The 25,221-nt window shown below is 47.5% G+C and overlaps 1 protein-coding gene across 43 annotated transcripts in view; it reads left to right on the plus strand.

The window, feature by feature from the left end:
• MBNL1 (muscleblind like splicing regulator 1) overlaps nucleotides 1-25,221 on the plus strand; it is a 114,225-nt gene that overhangs the window by 9,340 nt on the left and 79,664 nt on the right. For 3 of the 43 annotated variants that reach the window (XM_074592748.1, XM_074592751.1, XM_074592759.1), the window contains exons 1-2: nucleotides 4,262-4,419; nucleotides 22,438-23,371. The exons of 3 other annotated variants lie outside the window; for them this stretch is intronic. In XM_074592748.1, coding sequence (XP_074448849.1) covers nucleotides 23,198-23,371 — 174 coding nt within the window. In that variant the 5' untranslated portion in view covers nucleotides 4,262-4,419; nucleotides 22,438-23,197. Of the gene's footprint in view, nucleotides 1-3,739; nucleotides 4,174-4,258; nucleotides 4,420-4,752; nucleotides 5,006-11,291; nucleotides 11,438-19,684; nucleotides 23,372-25,221 lie in introns of those variants that run through there. 37 more of the 43 variants (XM_074592741.1, XM_074592740.1, XM_074592754.1 and 34 more) reach the window with 32 other exon arrangements.

The following is a 25,221-nucleotide window of genomic DNA, read 5'->3' on the forward strand; positions in this document are numbered from 1 at the left end:
CGGGTAATATTATTTGTCTCCCAAAGTAAAGCGAGGAATTATCTGTTAAAGCTGAAAAGCACATTTTTTCACAAAATATCACTCTTTGCTTAGTTCACCCCTGAGTACAGATCAGGAAAAAAGGCAAATTTAAGGGAAAATGTCTTCTGGCCTCCAAGCCTAATAAAGTTCAAAGCAAACAGCAAATTGGTTTGGCTTATTCTGTTACAGATTGAAGGATGTGGCGGATGTAATTCTAAGTGATCATTTAAAATTTCAGAAGTCAACAAAAGCTCAGTATCTATAAATGAATAAAAGTCGCATTCAGTTGCAGTGGAGATGCCACTTTAGTACTGATTTTTTTCATTTATAAGATAAAAATAAACATATTCTGGAATAACTGTGTATGGGTAACAAGTGATGGTCAGAATTATAAACACAAATTACAAGATTTGGGGGAAACAAGACAAGCACAAAAGGAAGAAGCTGGAAAGACAAAGTTCTCACAGCCCTATAACCCCCAGAGTGTTTGCTCGGAAAAAAAGAATTTGGAACAATGTGTCTGTGTTGATAGAGATGTTTAACGCTAGCAAGTGTTAAATACTCCTGATACTTGAGATAAACCCTTTGCCTTCTTCCTTGTCTTCTCTGATGTCAGTGTGCCTTGTAGCTTCCTTGTAGTCACCTTGTAGTCTGCTGTTCCTGCTGACTGGGGGTGAACACCGGCCTCACAGTTTTAAAAAATACATGTCATGGGAGTCCCAGTCTGTGGAAACAGGGAGAGGCTGAAATCAAACCACGTCTGAAAATGGGAGCCTGCTCGGGGAGGGGGGGGAAGGAGGCCATGTGTTTGTTTTCCAGCCGCAGGGCACCACTGCACGACCGCTGCTTGTCACAGCATCCAGCCTCAAGTGTTGCTGTGGCCACCGCGTGCTTCCAGTCGAGAGAACTCGGTGTGGTAGTAAGCAATAGAAGGGATCAGAATTCAGAATAAAGTCAGCAAGGAGCATAAGGTGTAAAGGACAGAGGCATTCGGAGTATCTGGTGTTTCCACACAAAAGGTGGTGGGCAGGGAGAGGCATGTGGGGCACGGGACAACCCAAGCAGCACATGCACCGAAGCATTAAATCAACCCCTGGGCCGTGCCCATGCTGGACTGGGGCACTGGCCTGAGCTGTCAGGGAGCTAGAAGGCAGATCAGGCCAAATTTGAAAACTTCACCATGGAAAAGTCTTCTATAGTTTTTTGTGTTTTAATTTCTGAAGTGCGTGGTACCCAGCTCCTTGCAGCAGCCCTCGAACCCCTTCTCTCGCCGTGCATCCCCCTGTGCTGTAGGCCCTGCCGGTGAAGGACCGATGCATAACAGCTATGGGACTTCAGAAAAAATTGCCTCCTTACAGACACTGTGATGTCTTTTTGGCATGGTGTAGATTATGCTGGCAGCAGAATTTGTTTATAGGATTCACACTCTTTCTCTCTGTAAACACTCATGTGTTTGATTGGCTCTTAATTTTCCTAACCAAAGCGAGGAGAAAGCTCTCTGGATGTGTAGCTGCAAGCATTTGACAAGTCCGTTTTGTAATGCTTTCCAAACCTAAGAGCGGATAAAGCCTCTGTGGAAGCTCCCTGTGGTACCTGTCACTCCTGCGCAGAGGTGGGAGCACAGCAATGGCAGCCAGTGGCCGTCGCCGAGCCACCGAGAGACCTGTGGGCTGGGGCCGGGCATCATCTAAGGCTTCAGCACCCGCCAGAGCTGCTGGGGCAGAGCCTGCGCTGAGGGGCAAGAAGGGATTTCCTTGTCTTGACTAATTCACCTACTGTTACATTTAGTAACAGGGACCAGGGAGGAACAGAAACTGTTGGAGCGCTTGCTGTAACAGTTCTCTGAATTGTTCCCTATGGAAGAAAACAGAAATAAAAATTAAAAATTTATGGGAAAAGAGAGGTTTTTTGAAGTATACTCAGCCTTATCAATAAACAGTTTCTTCATATGATATAATACTTGGAAAAAAATACTAAGTAAAATGTCTCCTGGAACCAGTGCAAATATTTGTAGGGTTTAGGTGTGAGTTTGGCTAAGACACAACTGCTGCCTTGATATCAAATGGGAAAGTCAGAGAATCCTGCCACTGCTTTTATTAAAATGGTAAAATATAGAGAACTGAAAAACATAGTTTTTAAAGGCACGGGACTCTCTTATAGAAAATGGGGAAAAAAAAAAGGAATTAACAATGTAAGAGGTCTATTGTGAGCCTCAGGGATGGAACAGACTGCAGACTGTAAAAGAGAAGTATAGATCAAAAAGAGTAAACCTCAGCAGGGTCAGAGGAAGAAAGAGCTAGAAGAGGGACCACAGAAGGTCACTTAATCCATTCCCTCACCCCAGGCAGGATGGAGCATACCTAAATCACTCCTCCAGATGAGTGCCTAACCTTGATTTAGTATGCTTGCCAGTCCTTTTTTTTCCCCTCTAAGTCCAGCCTGAATCTCTCTCTCTGCAGTTTAAGCCCATCTTCTTGTCCTCACTACCATAAATACAGACGAGATTGTTCCCTGCTCTTTATGGTGTCCTTAAATCTTGGAAGATCATTGCTGTGCTTCCTCCAGTCTTGGCGTTGGCAGGCTATTTCCAGTTCTTTCCATTGTTTTGTCCCTACAACCATCTCTGGAGCTCCGATCCCGCTTCCCTTGTCTTGATGGGCGAACACTGTTGGGACTGGCCCCCATGCGTCCCCTGGTGTCTCACGCATCCTGCTGCTGGCAGCCTGTCTGCCTCTCTGCATTCTTTGGGTGTACGTCCTTCTCTTTTTCTGCCCCTTAGGTTAGTGCCACGTTGTTTTGTTGAGATTCCTCTGCATGTGGCCCTAGATTTGAGTGTTCTAGCAAGGGACATATTTACGTTGTGTCTGACTAATCTACAGCTCTGGGGCCCTCAGCGCAGGAAAGACATGGACCTGTTGGAGTGGCTCTGGAGGAGGGCTGCGGAGATAATCAGAGGCTGGAGCCCCTCTGCTGTGAGGACAGGCTGAGAGAGTTGGGGGTGTTCAGCCTGGAGAAGAGAAGGCTCCGGGGAGACCTTAGAGCCCCTTCCAGTCCCTAAAGGGGCTACAGGAAAGCTGGGGAGGGACTCTGGATCAGGGAGCGGAGTGATAGGACAAGGGGTAACGCTTTTAAACTGAAAGAGGGCAGATTTGGATTAGATATTAGGAAGAAATTCTTGACTGTGAGGGTGGTGAGACACTGGCCCAGGTTGCCCAGAGAAGCTGTGGCTGCCCCATCCCTGGAGGTGTTCAGGGCCAGGCTGGATGGGGCTTGGAGCAGCCTGGTCTGGTGGGAGGTGTCCCTGCCCAGGGCAGGGGGGTGGAACTAGATGATCTTTAAGGTCCCTTCCAACCTAAACCATTCTATGATTCTAATGCATCTCCTTTTTTTGCACTGCTCCTGTTGGCATCACCAGCATGGCTGTACCAATGCCAACCCGAGTGACCCTCGTCAGAGCAGAACTGGTGCCTCAGTGATGGGCGTGCTGGTCTGGAAGGGACCATGTCTCTTCAGCGCACCAGGAGGCTCAGAGCAGTGCCCAGCCATCGCAGTGGGTGCCGGCCCCATCTGTGGGGTGCCCCGGGGTGCCCATGGGTGCCCTGCACCATCCGGCACAGCCCCCCGGGGACCCTAGGGGCCTTCGAGCTCACCTTGTTGGAACCTCACGGGCTAAAATATCCCACCCGCAACGTGCTTTATTTGCCAGGATGAAGGCTGCGTGGGAAATGGGATGAAAGCGCGGCCCTTTTGCCTGCTCTGGCACGACGATCAGCCTTATCGCCTCATTAAAGGACCAGCATTTGTTGTGGGGGTCTGGAAAAACAGTAGTACGATGTCTAGTGCAGTTTGAGGACGCCGGGGCGGGCGGCGGAGTCGGCAGGGCTGCTCTGCCGGAGACATTTTCCACTCCCTTCCCTCCCCCCGCTTTTTTTTTTTTTTTTTTTTTTTTTTTTTTTTTTTTCCCTTTCCTCCGAGCCCGGAGGCGGCGGCGGGGCCGGGCACGTGTGCTGGGGCCCGGGCACCGTGACTCATGAGGCGCCGGGCCGCTCCGCCGCGGGGAGGATGAGGGAAGCGAGTCCCCGGGGGAGGCCAGCCCGCCACCGTCCCCTCCGTCCCGTCTCGCCGGCATCCCGGAGCCTGCGCCTGGATTAGGTGAGCGTGGGGGGCAGGGGCTCCCCGCGGGGCCCTGACGGGGCCCGGGGCCGCGCTTCCGGGCGGGGCGGGGGCGGCGGCGGAAGCCGGGGCCGGCGCGGGGAGCCCGGGCCGCTGCCGCCGCCTCCCGCCCGCCGCGCCGGCGGCGCTGTCAGCATGCGCCCCTGACTGGGCCGGGCCGCCGCGGCCGCCACCGCCGTGCCCGGGCCGGGCCGCCGCCCGCCCGCCCCGCCAGCAATGCCTGAGGTGAGTGCCGGCGGGGGCCGTGCGGCTCCGCCACCCCCGGCCCGGCGGCCCCCTCCCGGCGCGGCGGCTGTGGGCGGCGGCCTGCCCGGGGCGGCGGCGGGGGGGTGGGGGGGGTTCTCGGCCCCGCTTTGACACGGCCCCGCCGGGGGGAGCCGCCGTCCTCCGGCGGGGGGGGCAGGGAGCGGCGCGGCCCCGCTGCCCGCGCCGCCCTGCCTGGCGCCGGCGGGGCCGGGGGTGCGACAGCCCGGCTGTGGGAGCCGGGAGCGGCCCCAGGGTTCGGGGGAGGGAGAGCCCCGGGGGCGGGAGGGCCGGGCCGGGCCGGGCCGGGCCGGTGGCGGGGTCCGGGGCGGCGGGGCGGCCATGGCAGGCCGCGGTGCGGGGCTCCCGCCCGGCCGCGCCTCTCTCCTGGGAATGCGGGTGCTCAAAAAAAGCGCAGTTATTTGGGTTAGATTGTTAAAGAAGACGGTGTAACTTCAAAGGGACGTCGGCGGTCTGGGCGCGCATCGCGGCGTCGGGCCGCATCCCGGCACTGGCTGTGCTGCCTGTCCCCTCGGGAGTGCCTGCGTTAACGGTGTGGTGGAAATAGGTATTATTTTTTTATTCTTTTTGGAGAAAGTTCTTGAATTCAGAACTTTGTCTCACATCGAGTTACTGTAAACAAATCAGTTTGTGAAGACGTTAGTATAGTGGAAGAGAAAAAGGGAGAAAAGCCTTTTTAGAATGTTTATTTTAGAAAAAACATATGATTATTTCTTTTAGAAATGAATTATTTTTTTGGTGATTTTTTGAGGGGGGAATATATGCTGCAAAACATGTCAGTCGCAGAAGGACACAGGTGACAAAGATGTAGAGATTAGTGAAACTGCATGAGAGCAGGTTCAACAGAGATGTAACTGACAGGTACATAAATAATGAATAGTAACACTGAATAAATAGCTGGACTACATCTTTGGCAGTACGGAAAAAGGGTTCTAATGAGAGTGACAACAAGGAAATAATTTGCATAATGAATAATTAACTGACGGTACTTACTACTGCAGAGGAGGTTTCAGGGTGAGCACCTGAGGTTGGGCGCTTGGGTGAGTCTCAGGCTCCTGGCTGGGCCCAGCCTGCTTATGTTGGGAGCTGACATACATACAACAATATTATGACAATTTAAAGTAGATAAAAAAGAAAATAAAGGCTTGGCATCCCCAGCTTCACTGGAATGGGTGACAGAAGTGCTGTGGGTGGAAGGCCGGGAGGTAGCAGTGCAGAAACCTGAGGTGTTGGGCGTCCCCCCACTTGCCGGGCTGCGGGGGGAGCACTGCCCAGGAGGTTTCCTGCGGCGTGGAGCATCCCGATGGCCCCTCCGGAGGGGACCGGGTGCTGGGTGCACGCCGAGCTGAGCTCTGCGGTGGCAGCCTGTGCTTTGACAATTTAAACTTTGTGAGGCCTATGTCAGTCTGCTATCCTCGGCTCGTGTCGGATAGGGTGTGGACCAGGACATTGTAAAATGGAATTGAGCTTCCCTGGATTTAAAGGTTGGGCTTCTGAGCTACAGAACTCCTTTAGGCTTAGTTGTAACAAAAGGTGTTTAAATAGAAAAGTGATGGCGGTGATTGAACGTTTCAAGTTTAACAAGCAGTTAGTCTCCAGACTTGAGAAAATTTTGAAAACTTATTACCCTGTACGTTGTATGTATGAATTAACGGTAGTTGTGAAGCCTGCCTAATCTGTGTGACACCTAAAAATACAGGATTGTGCAGTTGTTATTTACTTGGGCTACTGAGGGAAGATACACAGGCAACAGGTTTCTTAGTCTGATACATGAGAGAGAAAGTGACAGGGCGTATTTATTGTCTCATTTCCTTAAAGCCATCATTGGATTAAATTTATTTTGAATGGCAGGCAAGGGTCTGAGTCCAAGGATGCTTTGTTGTACTCTGAGGCATTTGTATCAATGGGCGAAATTGGGGCATTGTGTGAGCAATTTGTAGTTTGCTTGAGTCGGGAAACAGTGCCAAAGCTGTCCTGTGAAACCCCCTCTCTGCTGCAGCGGAGGGTATGGTTTCTATACATCGACTGCACAGCGCCAGCCTTCCCTGCGATGGGAACAGCCTTGCTTTGTGATTTCTTTTCATTTAGCCACAAAATCCTCCTTTATGCTCGCTGTCTCAGAAGTGTTGTGAGGCACAGCTGTGCCACGTGCCGGACAGGCGCAAGCTTCATGTTTTTCTGGGCTGAAAGCTGTACTGCAAACACGGGAAGTGGCCAGTTCAGAGGTATCCAATGACTGCCTACAGCTCCAAGCCTCCGAGGCAGATGTCTGATCCACGTTCTTCACCCTCGTGGGAGAAGATGTTAGAGTTGTAGATCTGGGAGATTAACGAGGTAATGGATAGTATCTGTCTTCAGGAGTACCAACAAAACAGTTTAATTAGTGGAAGCAGAGAATTTTAATTTAAAATTTCTCTGGTATATTATTATCTAATTGCGGAAGTAATCATAATTTAGAATATTACCTGGAGGTTTCTCTGTAGGCAATGAGGGCCAAGGAGTTACTCTCTTTGCCTCGCTGCGGTCAGTGTACCGTGTCATGGGCCCGATTCATCCTGGGGAGACCTGGGAGATTGTGAAAGCATAATCCTAAGCAAGATCCGGGCATGGGTGGTTAGTAGGGTGCCGTGCGGGTTCTTGGAGCACCTCACCATCATGCACAGTAGCCACACCACAGGCCCCTTGGAAGGGCTGGGGCCGTGGGCAGACTCTGCCACTGCCGGCCACAGCATGCTGGGGGGGCACCTGAAAATTCCAGGGGTTTTGGCTGATTTTACTTCAGACTGGAAATGCCGTTAGTTTGTTCTGCTTTGGGAATTTCAGCAATATAATCAGAAATAAATAAGTGTGACTTAAGCTGCTTCAAGCCGTAGATGTAGACATTCATTTTTAGTTTTGAAGAAAGGTTAATTTTGTTTGGTATTAATCCACGTCTTGAATTCTACTACTTTGTTGCTTCACCAAGTCTCAGATGCTGTTCATATTTTCCTAGTATTACTAGGTAATAATTACTGAATTTACATTCTGCTGCCTATAGTGAGGCCAAGGATTGAATAAACTGACAGTTTTAGACACCTCTGTGACAAATACCACACACTGACAAGCATTTGAAAGTAGCAGGTGCTGCTGTTGCTTTCTTTTATAACCTAGTTTGCATGGAGGTTTCTGGTGCTTGTCCAGTTCGCACGTCTCAGGAGCACTGAAAATGCTACTTTCCAGAAGCGTATAAGCAGGGAATATACTACTGAAGAGAATCTGTAACGTCATTCACTGCAGCCTGCCCAGCAAGGGATTTTCAGAGGACTGGTAAACGTGGCCTTTGCACAATGTCCCAGCGGCATCGCTTTGCATCCCTGCAAATATGACTTCCCTGAGCTTAGAGCCCGTGGATATTGTAAACCTGGAAAATAAATTTGAAGTACAGGAGATGGTGATGCATCACACCAAACAGCTGCAACAAACATTAAACAGTCAAAAGGGTGTTGCTCCACAGGGCCATTATTTTGGTTGCCCAGAGGAGACAGACTGTTAAAGCTGCATGGTTTTAACCGTCCATGGCCACAGCAAAGGTTCTTATATGCGTGCTGTAGATGAAAATCTCGCGTGCTGTAGATGAAGATAGAGTCCGGTTTGGATTAAACCATACACTTTCCCCTCTGTTTTTATTTCCTTTAAGTACTTGTTTTATTCTGCTGCTTCAGATTTAATGCGAAGGTGGTAACGACACAGGAATGCCTGTAATTAGGAGGATGAGCCTTAGCACCTCTTGATGTCCAGAATAGAGGATGATTGCTACTTAGGAACCGCATGTGTATAAACTGCAAACATCGTTTTTCTAACAGTACTAACACAGAGGAAGTCACACGTGTTGCATTTTAAAAGATGCCTTGCATTAACTCTTCATTACTTTGAAAGGCTTAATGTGTGTTTTCCTTTGCCTCATGCACATTTCAAATGCTATGAAGAGGTGATTTTGCTGTTAGCAAAGACCAGCTTATTAAGATAAAACTGCAAAAAAAGTGCTGTTCCCTTTTGGTGTCATATTTTTATGATTTTTGTCCATGCCGAGGATGACTTCAGTAATTATGAATATTTATCAAAAAATTCCTGCAGCTACTCCTGTCCAGAAGGAATTTTACTGTGGTTGTATTTTGTATATTTTTGTGACGATTTTCCAGTATGAACAGGGAAGGACACTCATGTCGGTGATCAGGTGTTACCTGAAATAATCTGGTTTTTTTACTGTTGTTCATTTGTAAGAGGTGGCAGACTAATCCTGCACGCAAACGTGCAGGTGCTGCCAGAGGGTCCAGAGATCTGCTGCAGCGTGAGCAAAGCTCGGATGTGTAGATCCAGGATTTCGGTTAATGTGTTTTATACACCTAACAGCTGTAAGGTGTTGAATCTGGCTGGGTTTGATCACTTCCCTGGGGACTTGTACGTTTAAATCTGTCCTGCTGATTTCAGCCCTGCAGGGGGACCTGGGGCAGGCAGAGGCTCCAGGGCTTTCCTTTGCCTGCGTATGTGGTGGTCCCCACTATTTGTGTTCCTTAGGGATTAGAGCAGTTGCCTAGGGTTATTATTATTATTTTTATTTTATTAACAATTATATATTGTAAACTTAGTTTCCCAAGTAATGCAGCAAAGTAAACAACATTTCCTTCCTAGTACCCCATAATTATTTACCAAAAGGATAAACATGTGAATGGTGTTTTATTGCTATCCTCAGTCACATTTGGAGTCTGTTCTGCTCGGGGTATGTGCAATTGTAATTCCCATTAGTGTCAATGAGAGTTCGCAGCAATTAACAAGGGAAGAGAAGGAACCATTAAAACAGTATCACAGTTGTGATGAAACGTGAACGCATCCCAAGATAAAAAAATATGTTTTAAGATAAAAAAAAATACACATTTAATATAAAAAGAGGTGAAGGTTTTGCATATGGCACTGTCTAGTGGAGCGTGGTTCCTGTTAAGGCTGTTCAAGCGAGCAGTCCATGTCTCCCATTCTACCTTCGGCAGTTTGTGCAGGGCGAACATCTTAGTCATTGCTTCCTTTGGAGAATAAAGCTAGTGACAAATGTTGTTTTACGCTGTTCTGTGCATTCAGAACCAGCAGTAAGTTTTCCTGCTCTGTGGCTGGTATGAAATTTCATCTGTAACTTGGGTGGAAGCAAGAGGAGAGCCCAGCAGCAGCGCCGAACTGGTGCAGGTCACCGCATACAGGGCTGCCCATGCCTGCCGGGCTCATTGATGGCCGTGTGAGGGTTTGGTGTGTGCTGACCTTGAGATGAAATCCAGCTATGTGTCAGGAGAATTGCCTTTCCCCTGGGATCAATTAATTTTTTAAAATGTCTGCTTGCTGTCAGTTACTACCCTGTGAAATAGTCCTTGTTTTAAATTATGTGCATATTCTGCATTGTTATAAAAGAATATTTTTATCCAAGATATCTTTATTAGAAGTACCTGGGAGAACTCTATTTTAATGTACTATAACAAAAAAAAAAGTCAACATTTGCAGTAGCTACTGTTTGTCCTCACTAAAGTCTCACTTTAGTTCTCACTAAATGCAGCTTGAATTTTTAATGGAATGATCACTATTTGGTATTAATTAGAAATATCAGCAGCAGTTTATAAGGTAAAAGTATAGTTTTGTCACTAGGATGCTAAATAGTGCAGTCAGAGCTCATTTTTGTTTGCACAGGAAAACCGAGGAAGCCGGGACTAAGTAAACCAAAACTGTCCGTGAGTTTTGCGTAGCCAGAGTATTGTTTCCATAAGGCAAGTGTATAATCAGCGTTACCCAGCATGGGGGCACAGGTAGTGCTGCCCCTGACTCTGTGTGTCCTTCTGGAGCTGCCGGTCGCTGCTGGCGACGAGTCTTGGGGAGAAGCAACTTCCAGCCCTTCTTTGAGCACTCTCAGAAAGCGTGCAACTGCCTGTGTTGCTCTTCGGACCTTTTGGCAAATATGCCAAATATTTGTTTTCACAAAAAAAAAAAAAATATTTTGGGGCATAAATATGCAAGCTGTATATTGGTGGCTGAATCAGAATGAATTTCAGTGCAATAAAAAGATGCAAGTACTTCTTAAAGTTAAAATATGGGTTAAAATTTGTCTCGTCACTTGACATTTTGAGAAGTGAGCTTTCACATAGCCCTCCATTGCTAGCCCAGCTGTATTTGACTCATTTTATCAGTTCTTTCTTTGAATTTACAGGTGGCAGTTTAAACTTCTGCATATAGCCCAGGTTTTCCTATTGGAAGCATACCTTACTGTCGGCCCCTGAGGGAGGCTGCTGTTGTAAAAGGCATTTTTTTCACTTGCATACCTGCCATTAACGTTACATTCAGAGTGGGTTCTTACAAAAGTGCGTCAGTCTTCCTTGCAGTGTCACAGAAAAAAATTAACGGAGCGCGCACTGAGTTTTCCCCTTATCGCACTGTACCACATTTTATATATCTTGTAGTGAGATGTTTTGTTTCTACGGTTTCAGGCTTTGTGTTTCAGAAGATTAATAGACTTAGCAGCCCTGTTTGCTAAGCTTAGTGATGATAACAATGTAATAAGTCATGAGACGGTTGCAGATCATCTGGCAAGTCAAAAGAGGCCTTGGGCTTGAACTTGGAGCAGGTATTATTTGGAGAGAAATGTAAAACGTTGAAAGCATTATAAATAACCTGGCCTGACTTGGGTGGCTGCAAGTTCAAGTTTGTGTGAAGAGCCTGCATGGGAAGCTCAGCTGACAGCGTCTGCATTCACCATCTATACCTATCCATGGATAGAGCAAGCGGTGTTTGTAAAGTACATGACAGTATTTCATGCGGCAGGTCCCAAGCATGGAATGGTTCGTCTGGCCGTGCTCAGCGCAGGCTGGAGGAGCGGAGGTGGCGCTTGCCGGACCGCCGGTTCCTGCAGCCCTCGCTGCCCACATTCCGGCTGTGCCATTGGCTCCTGTGCCAGCGAGTCCGGCTGCGAGCGGTGAGTAAGGGCTTGGGAACCCTGAGCATGTTTGGGCTCCGGGCCCAATCCTGCTTCCAGAGAAGTTAATGGGAATTTTTCCTTCTAAAAAAGGGAGAGCGGTCAGAGCTCCTCAGCTCGGTTCTGCAAGGCCCTCTGCACTCCTCTCTTGGTAGTCCTTTGGCCCCCAGCTCCCACTCTGCATGGGGAGGAGATGGTCCCACGGCGGGTTGGCTGCAGCGGGGCATGTGGGATGGGAGCGTGCAGGACAGGAGCGAGCTCCTGAGACCGCTTCAGCTCTGGCATCACAATCACATTATCTCTGCTGCAGTGACACCTACACAGTATTCAAGGAGATAAGCTTTTCTTTTAAGTTTAAGTAAATTGCTCTAGGAGAAAATGAAGTTTGCTGCATTAATTGGGTCTAGATATACCTGAGGTCTTGAGCCTTTAGACTCCGTGCTCCCTGGGGACACCGTAGAGGAGCGTGCAGGCTCCGGGAGCTCGCTGAACCAGGCAGATGTGTCAGGTTTTCCGAGCAGGTTGCCAAGCTGAAGGCAGCAATAATCAGGCCTGGATTCACCATAGAAAATACGTGTCTCGGTGTGCGCAGGCGCCCAAGAGCCGGTGCTCCAACATCTGCCCAGTGTTGTTGGCAGAGGCACAGGCGGGATGGGGGGCTGGCTGTGTGGAACCACCCGCCCTTCCGCCTCCTCGCCGAGCCCCAGGATTGGCACTCGCCGTCCTGACTGACGCTGGCTATTTTGGCGGTGCTTGTGCCATCTGGTTTCCATGGAAGAAGGGTCCTGTCAACTGCGCATACTGATAAACACAGCATGATTTACTTGTGAGAAATACACTCTAATGGGTTTTTTTTTTCTGTGACTCTCTGAGACTGGGGGGAAAAAAAAATCCGAGCAAAAATGTTTCTTCCAGTGTTTGGAAGACTCTTTTAGCGCCTGGGCAGCGTTCTTGACTTCGTGTGATCGCTTCTGGTTTTCAGTGAAATCCTTTCCATATGTAATTTTATAGGGGAATCCTTCAGTGCTGGATACGTAGCCAAAACTTAAAGTGACTTTGAGACTTCTTTCACAAGCAGTGCAAAATCAAAGGTAGTGAGTCCGTGGTACTGATAATGTAATTTTGTGCTTTTCAGCCTTTTGATGTGTAACAGTTAGAAATGTTCTTCTGGGAGTGCAGGCACTTACTGCTATGACTTAGCTCTGCAGACTGCTGAGAAGAAAGTCCCTGGGAAAATATCTTGCTTGCTGCTTATCAGCATTTTATTGAGCTCCTGTATTTATGTGCAAATATATTTGATAAATAAATCTTTAATGATGCAATTTTATGTGAAAAGTAGACGCAGCTCTGTTCAATTCTTCTAATTAAATACAGCTCATGGTGTCAACTAAAATGCAAGAATTTGAACTTCTTTCACTCATTTTTCTGCCTGCCTGGCAAAATTATTGCTTTGGGTTTGTTTGTTTTGTTTTCTACAACATCTGAGCATTCTGTCTTTAATCACCATTTTTATAAAAATTGCTTTTTCTTAAATCTTTTCAGAAGCTATTTTCCAGATATCCCGTGTTTTTAGTGTAAGACTAGAATTTTAAGCTTTCATATTTGGTATTTTTAAATGGCTTTTAGATGTAAGAGTGAGAACACAAGGAAAATGGTAACCTTTTGAGCTTTTTTCCAAAATTCCTTCCCTGTGCTGTTCAATTTGAGTAGCTTGCGCAGGTACATCAATGAAAAAGAAGACGCATTGAGGAGAACTCAAGTAGAAGACAGAGAGGAATCTTCCATGTGAGGAATATTTTGGGAAAGCAGATGAGAACAGCAGAGGTGGACAGTGATGATAAATGGTTTGGGTATGATGTGAGCCTCCTAAAGACAAGAGTTCCTTGGAGCGGTGCTGGGGGGATCGCTGGGTGCTCTTGTCCCTGGAGGCTGATGGGTGGCTCGGCTGTTGTCCCTGTGCTGGCTCCCTGAGCACGTGGGCTCACAGCTTTGCTGTCTACTTGGCCGGGGGACCTCTGCCACAGCTCTTCTCTAGAAAGAAAATAGACAAGGAGCTGTGGAGTTAGTGCTCAGGGCATAAGTGGCACCATTAGATGGGCATGAGCACTTTTTTGTCTTGGGTTTTCATAGGGCGTCATCTTGAAGCTGTTATTTTGGCTTGTTTCAACATGATGAGTGTTGAAAGTAACAGGGGTATAAGCTGAGTTTTCAGATAATTTTAAAAAATGGTCTAAGATTTTTGGTCCACACCTGTGATCTTTTGACATGTTAACATTGGCATTTTTATTCTGTTGTAGCAGGCGGTTTGGGGAAAATTATCCATTTTTATGTTGCGTGTATATATAGAGGCCATTTCTTCTGCAAGAAGAAGTGATGGGAGTTTGAAGGTTCTGTGTTTTGTGATTTGGCAGCAGTTGAGCATAGAAAAGGTTGTCTACAGAGCGAGCAGAAAGGAGACAGTTCACTCCCTGCTCACGAAGGAGACTACTGGAGGGAGCCTGGACTGTCAGCCTTGTGTGCAGGGCTCTGCTGGGGCGGTGGGCAGTGCTGCCCCTCGGCAGAGCGGGCTCAGAGCGAGTCATGGGCACGTCTTCGGGGGGATGACAAATAAAAGCAATCCAGCAGCTCTTACAATGTGAGACTATGAGGAGTGCAAGGACGCAAGAGGGTAATGAGGGGATTGCATTTGTTCTGCCTCAGAGACATTCCTTGATTGTTCCGTGGAAGATGGGAGCTCGGAATCTGAACTCGGGAGTTCAGATAGCTCAGCTGTGTGACAGCTATAAATAAAAACTCAGCAAGGTAGTGGTTACAATGCAATCTATAACCCAGAAACAAAAACTATTAAAGATCTGTCTGGCTGAGCTGGAAACCCCCTGTAGCTACCATTTGTGGTGATGCAGAAGGTGCCACCACACCCACTGCACCTTCCACGCCAGGATGCTGCTTGCTCTTTTTCTCTTTTTTTAATATGATAAGTTTAGTGAGCTCAGATGACAAAAGCCTGTGGGAGATCCCTTGTGCCTTCACGTGTTACACCAACGGTGTCCCTGAAGCCGTTCTTGCTCAGTGGCCTCAGGAACACCCCAGGACCCCATGGTGGCACTGGCTGGGGTTTCTGCTGCAGCGCTGGCTGCAGGCGTGCTGGCCTTGCAGCTCCCTCCTGTATAAGCACAGACCCCTAGAAGAGCTGAAGAAACCAGAAATCTTTTTTTCATCCTCCCCCAAGTTCATCTTTATAACCCACAGCAAAAGGCTAAAAATGAGAGAAAAGTTGTATCCAAGTGTGCACTGAAGCAGCATTACACCAGCTGGGTCATTCCAACAACGGGGAATCCATGAGCAAGATGAGTGTTATTAAAACTCATCACCAAAGCCAGCTCTTGATGGAGGAGGGGAGGAAGGCAAACCCTAAACACCTGTGCGCAGGGCACTGCTGTGGCAAGAGGTTGTCCCCAGGACCTGCCTCACTGCCCCCCTTGCTGGGGACACCCTGTTCAGGGGTTACAGCTCGCCTCCGCCAGCCACCATGTTTCTCCGTGCTGAGGTTTTGTGCAGAAGAAGCTGTTCTGAACAGGGGCCATTAGTGGGTTGTTTTTCATGGTTATTGTTAGCTATGTAAATATCATGATTCAAGATGAACACGCATAACAAAAAATTATAGCAAATACTGATTTTAAAAATGGTCTCAAAGACATTTTTCACTTCTTTCCTAAGATAAAGCATAGTCATTCAGTTTTTGTTACTTCTTTTTAATACTGGTGACTAATTTGGAGCTTTTCCTTGATGTCTGAAGACACATGTATTTATTTAGCTTGGGTGAGATTGTTCACGATACAAAATTAATCACATCAATTAGTGTTTCTGTGATGCTGAGCACTGTATGCGTAGTGATCTCTGTTAAGTCAAGGAAAGCGTCTCCTAAACTTGATTAATTTTGCTCTATACTGAAGAATCATTTTGCTCTTATAGTAGTGCATAGCAGTTATCTTGGGTACCTCAGATGGTGACAGAGCATAGAGTTAAACACGCCATTCTCTGGGATTTAAATTCTAACATAAATAATAAAAATAAATTATTTTAGTTTAATTGTCTTTTCTGATAAGTCATACAGGCTTTTTTACTGTGCTGGAAGGAGATGACTGATAACTATAAATTAAGGCCAGAATGTGTTAAAACCTAGAAAATACTCTGGTTTGGATTTGAGATTCTTTGAGACACAGAAAGCTTTGAACTGAAAGGCAGCCGGCTTTATCTCCTGTCTTGCAACAGATGCTGGAGTAGTTTTCCAGCACTGTCCTTGCCTTGTGATTCATGTTAACGTTACCGGGAGCCAGGCAGTGACATCCTTGCACCAAGCTGTCCATGCTCCCTGTCCTTGGTGGCCCTGGTGTGGCAGTGGTGCTATTGTGGGCGACTGTGGGACTTTCAGAGGCGTGGGTCCCTGGAGGTGCTGTGTCAGGGTGCTGCTGTCTGTGCTGGGGTCCTGGGGGTGCTGCTCTCCTGCAGTTCCTACCACATCAGCAACCCCGTCTTCACCCGTTCCCATACCATTTTCTCATCCTTGGGAGAGAAGCATGTGATTGTCACAGTTCACCATTACTGAGCTGAAGTGACCCAGCCATCAAAACCTGAGTTCTAACTTGCAGTTGAAAGTGGAACTGTGTCATGAGTTCCTCATTAGCTGTATTCGTGTCCCTTTTTGTTTGCCCTCAAGTCAGATGCAAGATGAAGCAATGAACGTAATTATAACTTCTGATTGGCCTGGCTAGCAGCGTGCCGTTGGGGCAGCGGGCAGTTGGTGGGGAGGTGCTCTGCATTAGATTTCACTGAAGATGCTGCAGTGCTCCCCAGCAGTCCGTCTGCAGCAGCCGCCTCTCCACAGGGTGAGCAGGGCCCTTGACGTGTGCAAGGATGTGGTAGCTGCATCCAGGCTCTGAATTCATAATTATTCACATAACAAAATGATCAGCATGCTGTCCTGCAGCATGGCGGTCAAGAAGAATAAGGGCGAGAACTTGGAAATCTGGAGTTTGGTGATGGGAGCAAACATGGGAGGGGGTGCCTGAACTGGGGCAGGTTAGAGAAGCTAAGTGGAGGAGCTTGTTGGCTGGAGCAAATGTTACTAGCAATAAATTAATAATACTGTTAGTTCTGACCATGTATATACCATAATCTATCAGGTGCTCACCTTGTGGTCTCCCAAAACTCATTTTACCCGCTGCTTTATCCATCCGTTTCTGCAGAAGGAAAAAGCCACCCTTTGCAACCAGGGTTGTGTGGCAGCTGCTTTAGGAAGGGAAGTGAAAAATTATATATCAGATTGTAAAAAGTGTGAACCTTAGCAATAATAAGGTGCTGGTATGTTTTCCCGTGCTCTAAAGTAGGTATTAAAGCATCTGACCTGCAAGACGCGAGGCTGGGTGTCTGCTGCGTCTCATACGAGGGAGAACTCCTCCGGGTCACTTTTCCTCTCTGAAACCATCGGCATCAGCGGAATTCAATGTTAGAGGGAAGCGGTTGCTTCCGTTGCTGAGTCATGGACGTTGCTTTTTTTCTGTAGTAGTTGTTATCATGGATGATGCTAATAATCTTGGGTTTTATATATATAACATTTTATATACACACACAGGTACAGTTAGAAATCACCTGTCAATATTGGGAGTGTTTTTCAGTGGTGTGTAGCTATCCTTTTTGCCACTGTTACAAGTACCTCCCAGTTTGGAGTCTCAGTTGTGGAACTTATCCTGAGGTTCGGCATGTGGCTGTGTTCTTGAGGAAAACACCCCAAACCTGCTGCATGCAGGGTGGTTGTTGTCAACATTTGGCTGCATAATCGACAGGCACCCCAGCCTGCCCCCACTGAAACAAACAGGAGAAGTAACAAGTAATATAAAGTCACACACGTGCATGATGCAGGAGAGAGTAGGAAACATTTTCCAGGTGAAATGTGCCTTTCTGGTGTCTGGGGACAGTGTGGGGTGGACAGTTCGGAGTGACCAAGACTAATTAATCTAAAGTAAGAAAGGATTGGTCTATGGGATTTGTACATCAGTGCCATGACAGTGTTGTTGGGAATTGGTTCACAGTTTGATGAAGGACGTTAAGTCTTGGAGAACTGATTTCAAGGCAGTATCTTCTTTCTGCACACTGCAGTAACGCATGTGCAATTGGGGGCACGTACTTTATGACGTGTTGCCTCTTTTTTCATTATTTACCCAGTTTTCATGAACTAAGCACACTTGGATGTGTTAAATTCAGATGTAATGTCACAGTTAGGTGTTTCTGCTAAAACGGTTTCAGAAACTGTGAAATATACTCAAGATAAAAACGCGTCTGATGAGGATCTGCCTAAGAAGCCCACTGAAGGCAGTGGGAGGTTGCGCTGCCTTCCCAAGCAACTTTGTCAGAGCTAAAACAGTACAGAAATAACCTTTAAAACACTACTACTAGTACTACTACTACTAAAACTATGTATATTATGCAAAATATCTGGGTCATAGAAGTAGTGTTGGCAGTTTTTTTACAAATCCAATGTGAGACTTGCTTAGTAGTTCAATGCTAATACACACTTGTAGTTTTACCAAGCTCTGTTTAAGTCACAAGTTGCTGGGCTGCGGGGGGCTGTGAAATACATCTCAAATAGTGTAGTACCCGGGCATTAGTTTTACTAAAGAGTATTTTTCTTTAACCAGTCCTTCGCTGTTATGTGGCCAAGATGTTAATTAGCTCATTGTTTCAGCTTAATTTTGTGACAGTGCTATAATTATATCCCTCAATTGTGCCATGAAGTAATTGTTGTATCGTTTCCAAATTTTATGTTGAGATATGTTATTGGTAAACTTTGAATTTGGCAGAGGTGTTTTGAAAATACTGTAAGGCAGTCAGTAATTTTTGTATTTCTTTCTTTAAAAGACAGCCATTTGGCAATTTTCAAGCTTTGAGACTGTACTGTCAATGTAAATAGAATATTGATTTTATTCCATTTCCTATCTCATTAGAGTCATTGTCATGAGGGTGGATTCATGTTGTGTAATTATCTGTTCTTGCTGACAGTTCTCATGTCATTGATACTGGCATTTTCAGCTTCCACTTTAAGCATAAAAATAGCATTCGTCTTTTCATGTTCTTCTTTAGTGTTGTGCTTTTTTGCCTGTCCAGCTTTTAAACATCTTTCTTTCTAAGAGACGTGTGTGAATTGAGATAGAGAAAACAGGAACGTCCAGCAAACCCAGTTACAGGAAGAGTGAAAACAATGGCTCTTTGGGAACGGTTCCCAGTGGAGTGACACACTCCCGTTCAGATAGCTTATTTTTGTGTCAAAGACTGTAACCGAAAGAGGAGGAAAAACATATCATTAACCTGGCTGTACAACATTTCTTTATAGCAATAATGGGAAGTAATAAAAATTGAACATATTTAATCAGAACTTAGAAACCATATGCACATGGTCCTTCCTGTGTTAGTTTCCCTTTCTCGGACATTTCCAGATAACCTTTCAATTGATTTCTGAAGCTGTTTCTTAATCATTTTCATTGACCCAGCTCAGCAGACAACTAAGTCACCCCTCATACCCTCTTAAGGAATGACTTAGTGTTACTTCAATCTTTTGTCTTCTGAGAATCACTTTCTAATTCTTTTTCAATATTTTTAGTTTCATTTTCCTTGCATTCCTGATAATCAGTGAAGGCAAGGTTATGCTTTGTCCAAACCAATGTTGCAACAGTCCCAAGACAAGTAGCAAATACTTTCAAATTTCAAAAGGTGAACTGCAAAAACCAGCTGTGGATTAAGAACTTTAGTACTGAATGGCCTACTAGGTGAAGTCTGGAAACTGTCAGCCTCCAAGTAAATTTTAATTAAATTTTTTAAAAAATTGTTAAAAAAATCAACTCAACCCCTTTCCTGTCCTCTCTCTACGGTTTCTCCTTCTGGATCTGTTGCAGTCTTTCTTAGCTTATCAGAGACAGCTCAAAGAGAGATGTGAATATATCTGCTGGGTTTTTTGTCAGACAGTGATATCCTGTAGTATTTGAGGCTTACTGGGGACTCCTTACTGACTTGGAGTATCACAAGAGAATTTCAAAGTGAGAGGAAAATAGTTTATGCAGATACAAGAAAATAATTCTATGCTAACATCTTCCTTTATTTATCGGAGATATTGAAAATAGACCTCTGGTCTGAAGTCAGTTTTTATTTTTGCTAGAAGGCTATTTTTAAAGCTGACATTTCTGGTTATGTTTTCAGGTAGATAACAAATTCTGACAAAACAATTTTTCTTCAAGTGACTGTGCAGACAAAATATACATCTAGCATTTCTTCACATCCAGAAGATTTACCTTTGAGGCATCACAGCTCCTTGGAGTAATACTTTTCGTACCTGGCAGCCTGAAGAATGAAGGGTGAAATTCAGCCTCGTTCAACGCAGTTACAGATATGTCACTGACCTCAACAGGAGCAGGATTTCACTGCGAGTAAGCGGCTAGTCTGACTCCAAATAGAAAACTTATTACAAAGCTAGGAATAAAACATAGTTTCATGGGTTTTACCAGGGAGATTACTCCTTTTATTATATGTGAGCACAAAAGATAGTTTTCAGCTATTTTTATTTTGTATGTTGCCTTCATGCTGTCTTTCTTTCCTCATTAGGGGTGACTGCTCTTGTAATGAGAGTGAAATTAAGTATCTTGTTTTGAAAATGTGGCCTTTAACTTGCTTTGGCTGTAGCATGTAAAATATGTCAATTGCTGCTTTAACTGTTCTTGGTATTTGGAAAAATCAATAGTTGGTATGGATTGTATACCAAACTGATGAACAGGAGAAAATCCCTGCTTAGAGCTGTTTCACAGCTTTGTTGTAGAGCTATTACTGCCTGCATCGGCATCACCTTCTCCTGAGGGTCCCGCAGGGAATAAACGTTCATAACAAAATAAAACACTCAAAAGTCGTCATTTTGTGCTGTGCAAAGAGCGATGGTGGGAGGAAGCAGATACATCTATGATCTGTACCTGTGGAGGACAAGAGTGAGTTGCGGTACACCTTGGCTGGAGGCCGGGTGATGTTTTAGGCTTCCAAAAGCTCTCTGATGTGAAGGGCAGTCCCGCACGAGGCGGCTGGGGATGCTTGGAGCCTGTCCCACCAGGGTGCCCAGATGGGCCCGCTGGTATGCGGCCAGGGCAGGTGGCATCGTGAGGTCCTGGCATATTGTTCTGTGCTGCTTTCAAATCTCTTGGTGCTAACCCATCACAGCTGGGTAGTGGAGCACAGGTAGGAGAACCAAACTTGTTAGCCTGAGCACTTGTTACGGAATGAGTTTTCAAGACCCGAGTCTCTGCTGTATCCCCAAGTGCTGGTCAGTAGTCACTGCTGGCATGGGACGACTCTGACTTCTGAATTTTAGCCAGTTGAAGCAAATGAACGTCTGTGTTTATCAAGAAGGCACCTAGCTGTTAACTTGTGCTTGCAAGTAATTGTACATAGTTGTTTCTCCGGCTAGTAGGGATTAAAAATCTGGGCATGATTAGAAGTGTCCTGGCAAGGAAACCATGGTGCCTGTTATAATCTTATTAGCTGTATTAGGTGTGCTTTACTTCTGCTGTAGTTTGTTGTTCTAATCATTTAGTCCTTAGAAAAACACTCGTAGATTTTCCTCGTCTACTGGTTTGGATCCACACTGAGCAGCACCACTTCCCAAGATGTGTTTCTGATGACAGTGTCAGTGATGCTGCTTTGAGGGGTGGAGGGGGAATGTACAAATTATGGAGTGGTGTCTTTAGAAACACAAGGATGTGAACAACCTTCCCCCTAAATGCAGGATGCTGCTGGGGGTTCCAGTGCTGGCACAATTCCCATCGTCGGTGTCGCCAGCGGGCTCCAGCGTTGTCCTGCAGGCACTGCCGTGAGGGCCCCTCTGCTCTGTGCTCCAGGCGGCTCTTTTGGGGTCCCCAGGCAGGACAGGAGTTATAATTTATTATGGAGTTATATTTACATGTGGCACCACACTTCTGTGGCAAAGCTGGGCATCTGAAACTCATCTCAAAGAAACACCCATTCCACCTTGGCATCCAAGGGGCAAGGTTTACCCTCTTGTTTCTAGATGTTAAATGCTGGGGTGTTTTTTTAAGCAGATGGTGTTCATCATGAAGCTCGTAGTTCACCTTCAGTATGTTAATGGGAGGAAGCAGTGTGCTGAGTAATCATCATTCTCTCCTGGACCGGGCAGTCGCTCACATGCGGGCATGCCGTCGCTGCAGACCCGGGCCAGCCTGCGGTGACCCCGACGCGGCTGTGTGCCAGTGACGACTGGGGCTGCGCAGCAGGGCACGGTAATGCCTTGGGCAGCCGGGGCCCAGCCGGTCCTGCGAGGAAGCGCCGTTTGGGGTCTGTCCTGTGGCGAGTACCGGCGGGGGCGGAGAGGCCGTGCCGCCGCCTGACCCCGGCCGGCGACGCCCGCAGCGCTGTAACGGGCGGGGCGGCGGGCCCGTCTCTCTGCGGCTGTTCCCCGGGGGGAGCCGGTACCCCGAAAGTAGCCGGTGCCCGGCGAGGCCCGTGGCGAAGGGGAGGGAGGAAGGGTGAGGCCCAGCCCGGCGGGGCGGGGCGCGGTGGCGCGCAGGCGGGTCAGCGGACGGTACCATTCCCGGCGCTGCGGCGGCGGCGGCGCCATGGTCCGTCCCCCTCGCTGCATGCCGGGTAGCGCCCGGGCCCGCAGGCTCGTCCTCCGGCGGCCGGGCGAGCCCCGTCGGGCGGGCTCGGGGCAGCGCAGCGAGCGTCTGACAGGCGCGACCTTTCATAAGACGGCCGCCCGCCATTGGCTCCCTGCCCGGACTGTCGCTGCAAGGCTCTCTGCGATTGGCTGGCTCCCCGTCATGCCCCGGCTCCGCACGGGGAAGCGGCCCCTCTCCTGGCAGCCCGGCTGGCGTGAGTGCCCTGCGCGGGGCGGCGGCGGCGGGGCGCCGCGGCGAGCCGCCCGCTGACTTGTAACGTGTCTCTTCTCTCTACAGGTTGGTACTAAGAAGTGCCTTTCCTGACGTCTCTGCTGCTTGGGACCGCTGCTAGAGCCGCCGCCGCTGCTTTTTGCCTTGCTTGCTGCCAGCGACGACAGCGCATCCGCCGCCAGACACCCCCGCTGCACCCCGGCCGGGAGAAGGGCGCTGGCGGGCCTTGCCGCAGGCTGCTTTACTGTAAAAATAAAAGTGTGCTGAGAAGGTCAGATATCTTCTGCCCGAAAATCCAGGAGAGGAGGAAAAAAAAAAAACAAAACAAAAAACAAACCCCGTCTCAATCGTTGCTCTAAACTGCTGCATCTCTCTATGCCAAACTAATCGATACCGATTGCACCACAAAACCCCGCTGCAAATTCTGCTGCGTGGAGATTACCTTTCAGACAACTTTACCGAAAGCAGCTTGGAAATCCCGTGTCAGAGGGTCTGCTGTGTTTTCATGCTGGCAGCGTGGGCCCCGGCGGGCGCTCAAGATGGGTTACTGAGCGCACGAGGCCACACTTTTTAACGTTCACCTTGCCGGTAATCCTAGCATTTCTCTAAGTGTGAAACCTCTGTCAATTAACAGCGTCACGCTGTGAACTCCTGGTGGCACGTCTTTGAGGTTGCAGCCACCCAGTTTTACACGTACTTTTAAAATAGGGAGTGGGGGGGAAAAAAAAGTATTCTGGAGGTGGCACTTTCATCATTTCCAGTTTATCAGTTCAGCTACTCGTTTGTCCGTTTTATTGGAAATTTTGACTACCTGTAAAATCTAAAGATGGCTGTTAGTGTCACGCCGATTCGGGACACAAAATGGCTAACGCTGGAAGTGTGTAGGGAATTCCAAAGGGGGACTTGCTCACGACCAGACACGGAATGTAAATTTGCACACCCATCGAAAAGCTGCCAAGTTGAAAATGGACGCGTAATCGCCTGCTTTGATTCATTGAAAGTGAGTAAATATTATATTATTTTCAAGGATATACGGTTTATGAAAGAAGCAGTTGTAGCCAGAGAAACCCTGGAGCCCGACAGGGAGCAATTGCTGGCTGCCAGCAGTGGCATGTTTTGCTGCTGTTATTTTATTTTATTGATGCTTGTTGATTTGTTTTGCTGTTTTCCTCAGGGGAAGGGGAAGGATAGGGGGAATAAAGGGAAAATACGCCTGGCAGGGCTCAAATCCTCTGGTATGGCTACAATGACTGGTTCTTTGCCTCCGAATTATTCTCTGCCTGTAGCTGGAATAAAGGGCACTTCACGTAGAAACAGCAAAGTCACTGTAAGGATTCTTTGTTTTTAATAGCACAAACCACGTAAGCAATATGATGATTTGTTTCCATCTCATAACTACCAGCGGGTTGTTGGTGTCTCTGGACAGCTGATGGTGAATCTTAGAAGAGTGTTTTCCTCCCTAGGTTATTTAGGTGCCTGTGAGCACCCTGCTTGTATTTCTGCCTTTGGGACTGCTGTGGTTATCCTGTCTTTTTCACAAATGCACTTGCTTAAGGGAAGGGCAACACTCAGCAGGAGGCAGGGTGCTTCTAGACACGCAGGCAGGGCTGCAGCAGAGAGGGTACAGCCTCATGGTGATTTTTAGGAGGCATATCCAAGTTAGGCGCTGTGAATATATGGCTGCTGTTTTACTGTAGCTGCGGTTTCAGTAACACATGTTAAATGTGTGAATCCTTGTCCTTTCCCTTCATTTTTTATGAATTAAATAATCTTAACATTTAAAATACTCATCCCACAAACAGTACAGAATTAATTTGGTAGAGTCATAAAAAAATCAAAAGCTGTGAAACAGAAATATGCCTGTCAGATTTTCTACAGCATAATTTTCTCTTCTTGGGATCAAATCCTGGGAAGCGGAGCAGAGCCCGGGTGCGCGGAGTTGGCTCACGGCGGAGACGTGCTCTTGGGAGGGAGTTGTAGCTGTAACCAGCTACTGCAGGTCGCTTGTGCAGCCAGGCCCCGATCACAGCGGCAGCCGGGCAGGAAGGGGGTTTGTAGCGGTTTTATGTGAATCCTGCAACGCTCCTCAGTTTAGAAATGTGTCTTGTCTCAGATCAGATCCCCTCCTCTTCTCCCTGCCGTTCTGGGGGAAGGGGGGAGCTGTGTGAGCGGCTGCGTGGTCCTGGCTGCTGTCTGGGGTTAAACCACGACGAGGGTGAACCTTTGAAATGTTCTTGTCACAAAATATCCAGCTCCCCCACCCATATTTTAACTTACGGATGTTGAAATGTTTTTGTTTGTGTTGTTCAAATTTATTTTAAAATTACAGTAATTATAATGGGGGGGGCAGAAGAAAAATTCATTTTAGAATGTGGAAATAAAATGTTTCGATGCATTAAAAACTGTGTTAGGAGCAGTGCCAGGGGCCGCCAGTGCCGATGGGGAGTCCCAGCCCCGAGCCGTTGCTGTCACTGGAGGTGCGGCACAGAGCCTTTGCCCCTGTGGCCACCGTGGCCGCTACCCCTGTGTGACAGCAAGCCCACCTGGTGCTGCTTCTACGCGGCAAGGCATGGCGTGGTGCAGGCCAGCTGCTGCTGCAAGGACGCTGCACCGCAGATGCCGCCGCAGCTGTCCCACTGGTGTGTTGGTGTTGGCCATGCCACGACGCTGTGCCCAGGGCAGCATGCCTGCTGGGAACGTGGGCCTGGCCATGGAGACTTAAACCTGCCCCTGTGTGAGAATGAAGATGTATTTATTGGTAAAATTCTACCACAGTATCCCCAGTTTAATTTCCTGCCAAGCTGGTATTTGATGGCACAGCACACGGTGGTCGCAGCAGCCTCACCCCAC

This window comes from Larus michahellis, chromosome 6, assembly GCF_964199755.1.
Source record: "Larus michahellis chromosome 6, bLarMic1.1, whole genome shotgun sequence".
In the NCBI taxonomy this organism is placed as follows: domain Eukaryota; kingdom Metazoa; phylum Chordata; class Aves; order Charadriiformes; family Laridae; genus Larus; species Larus michahellis.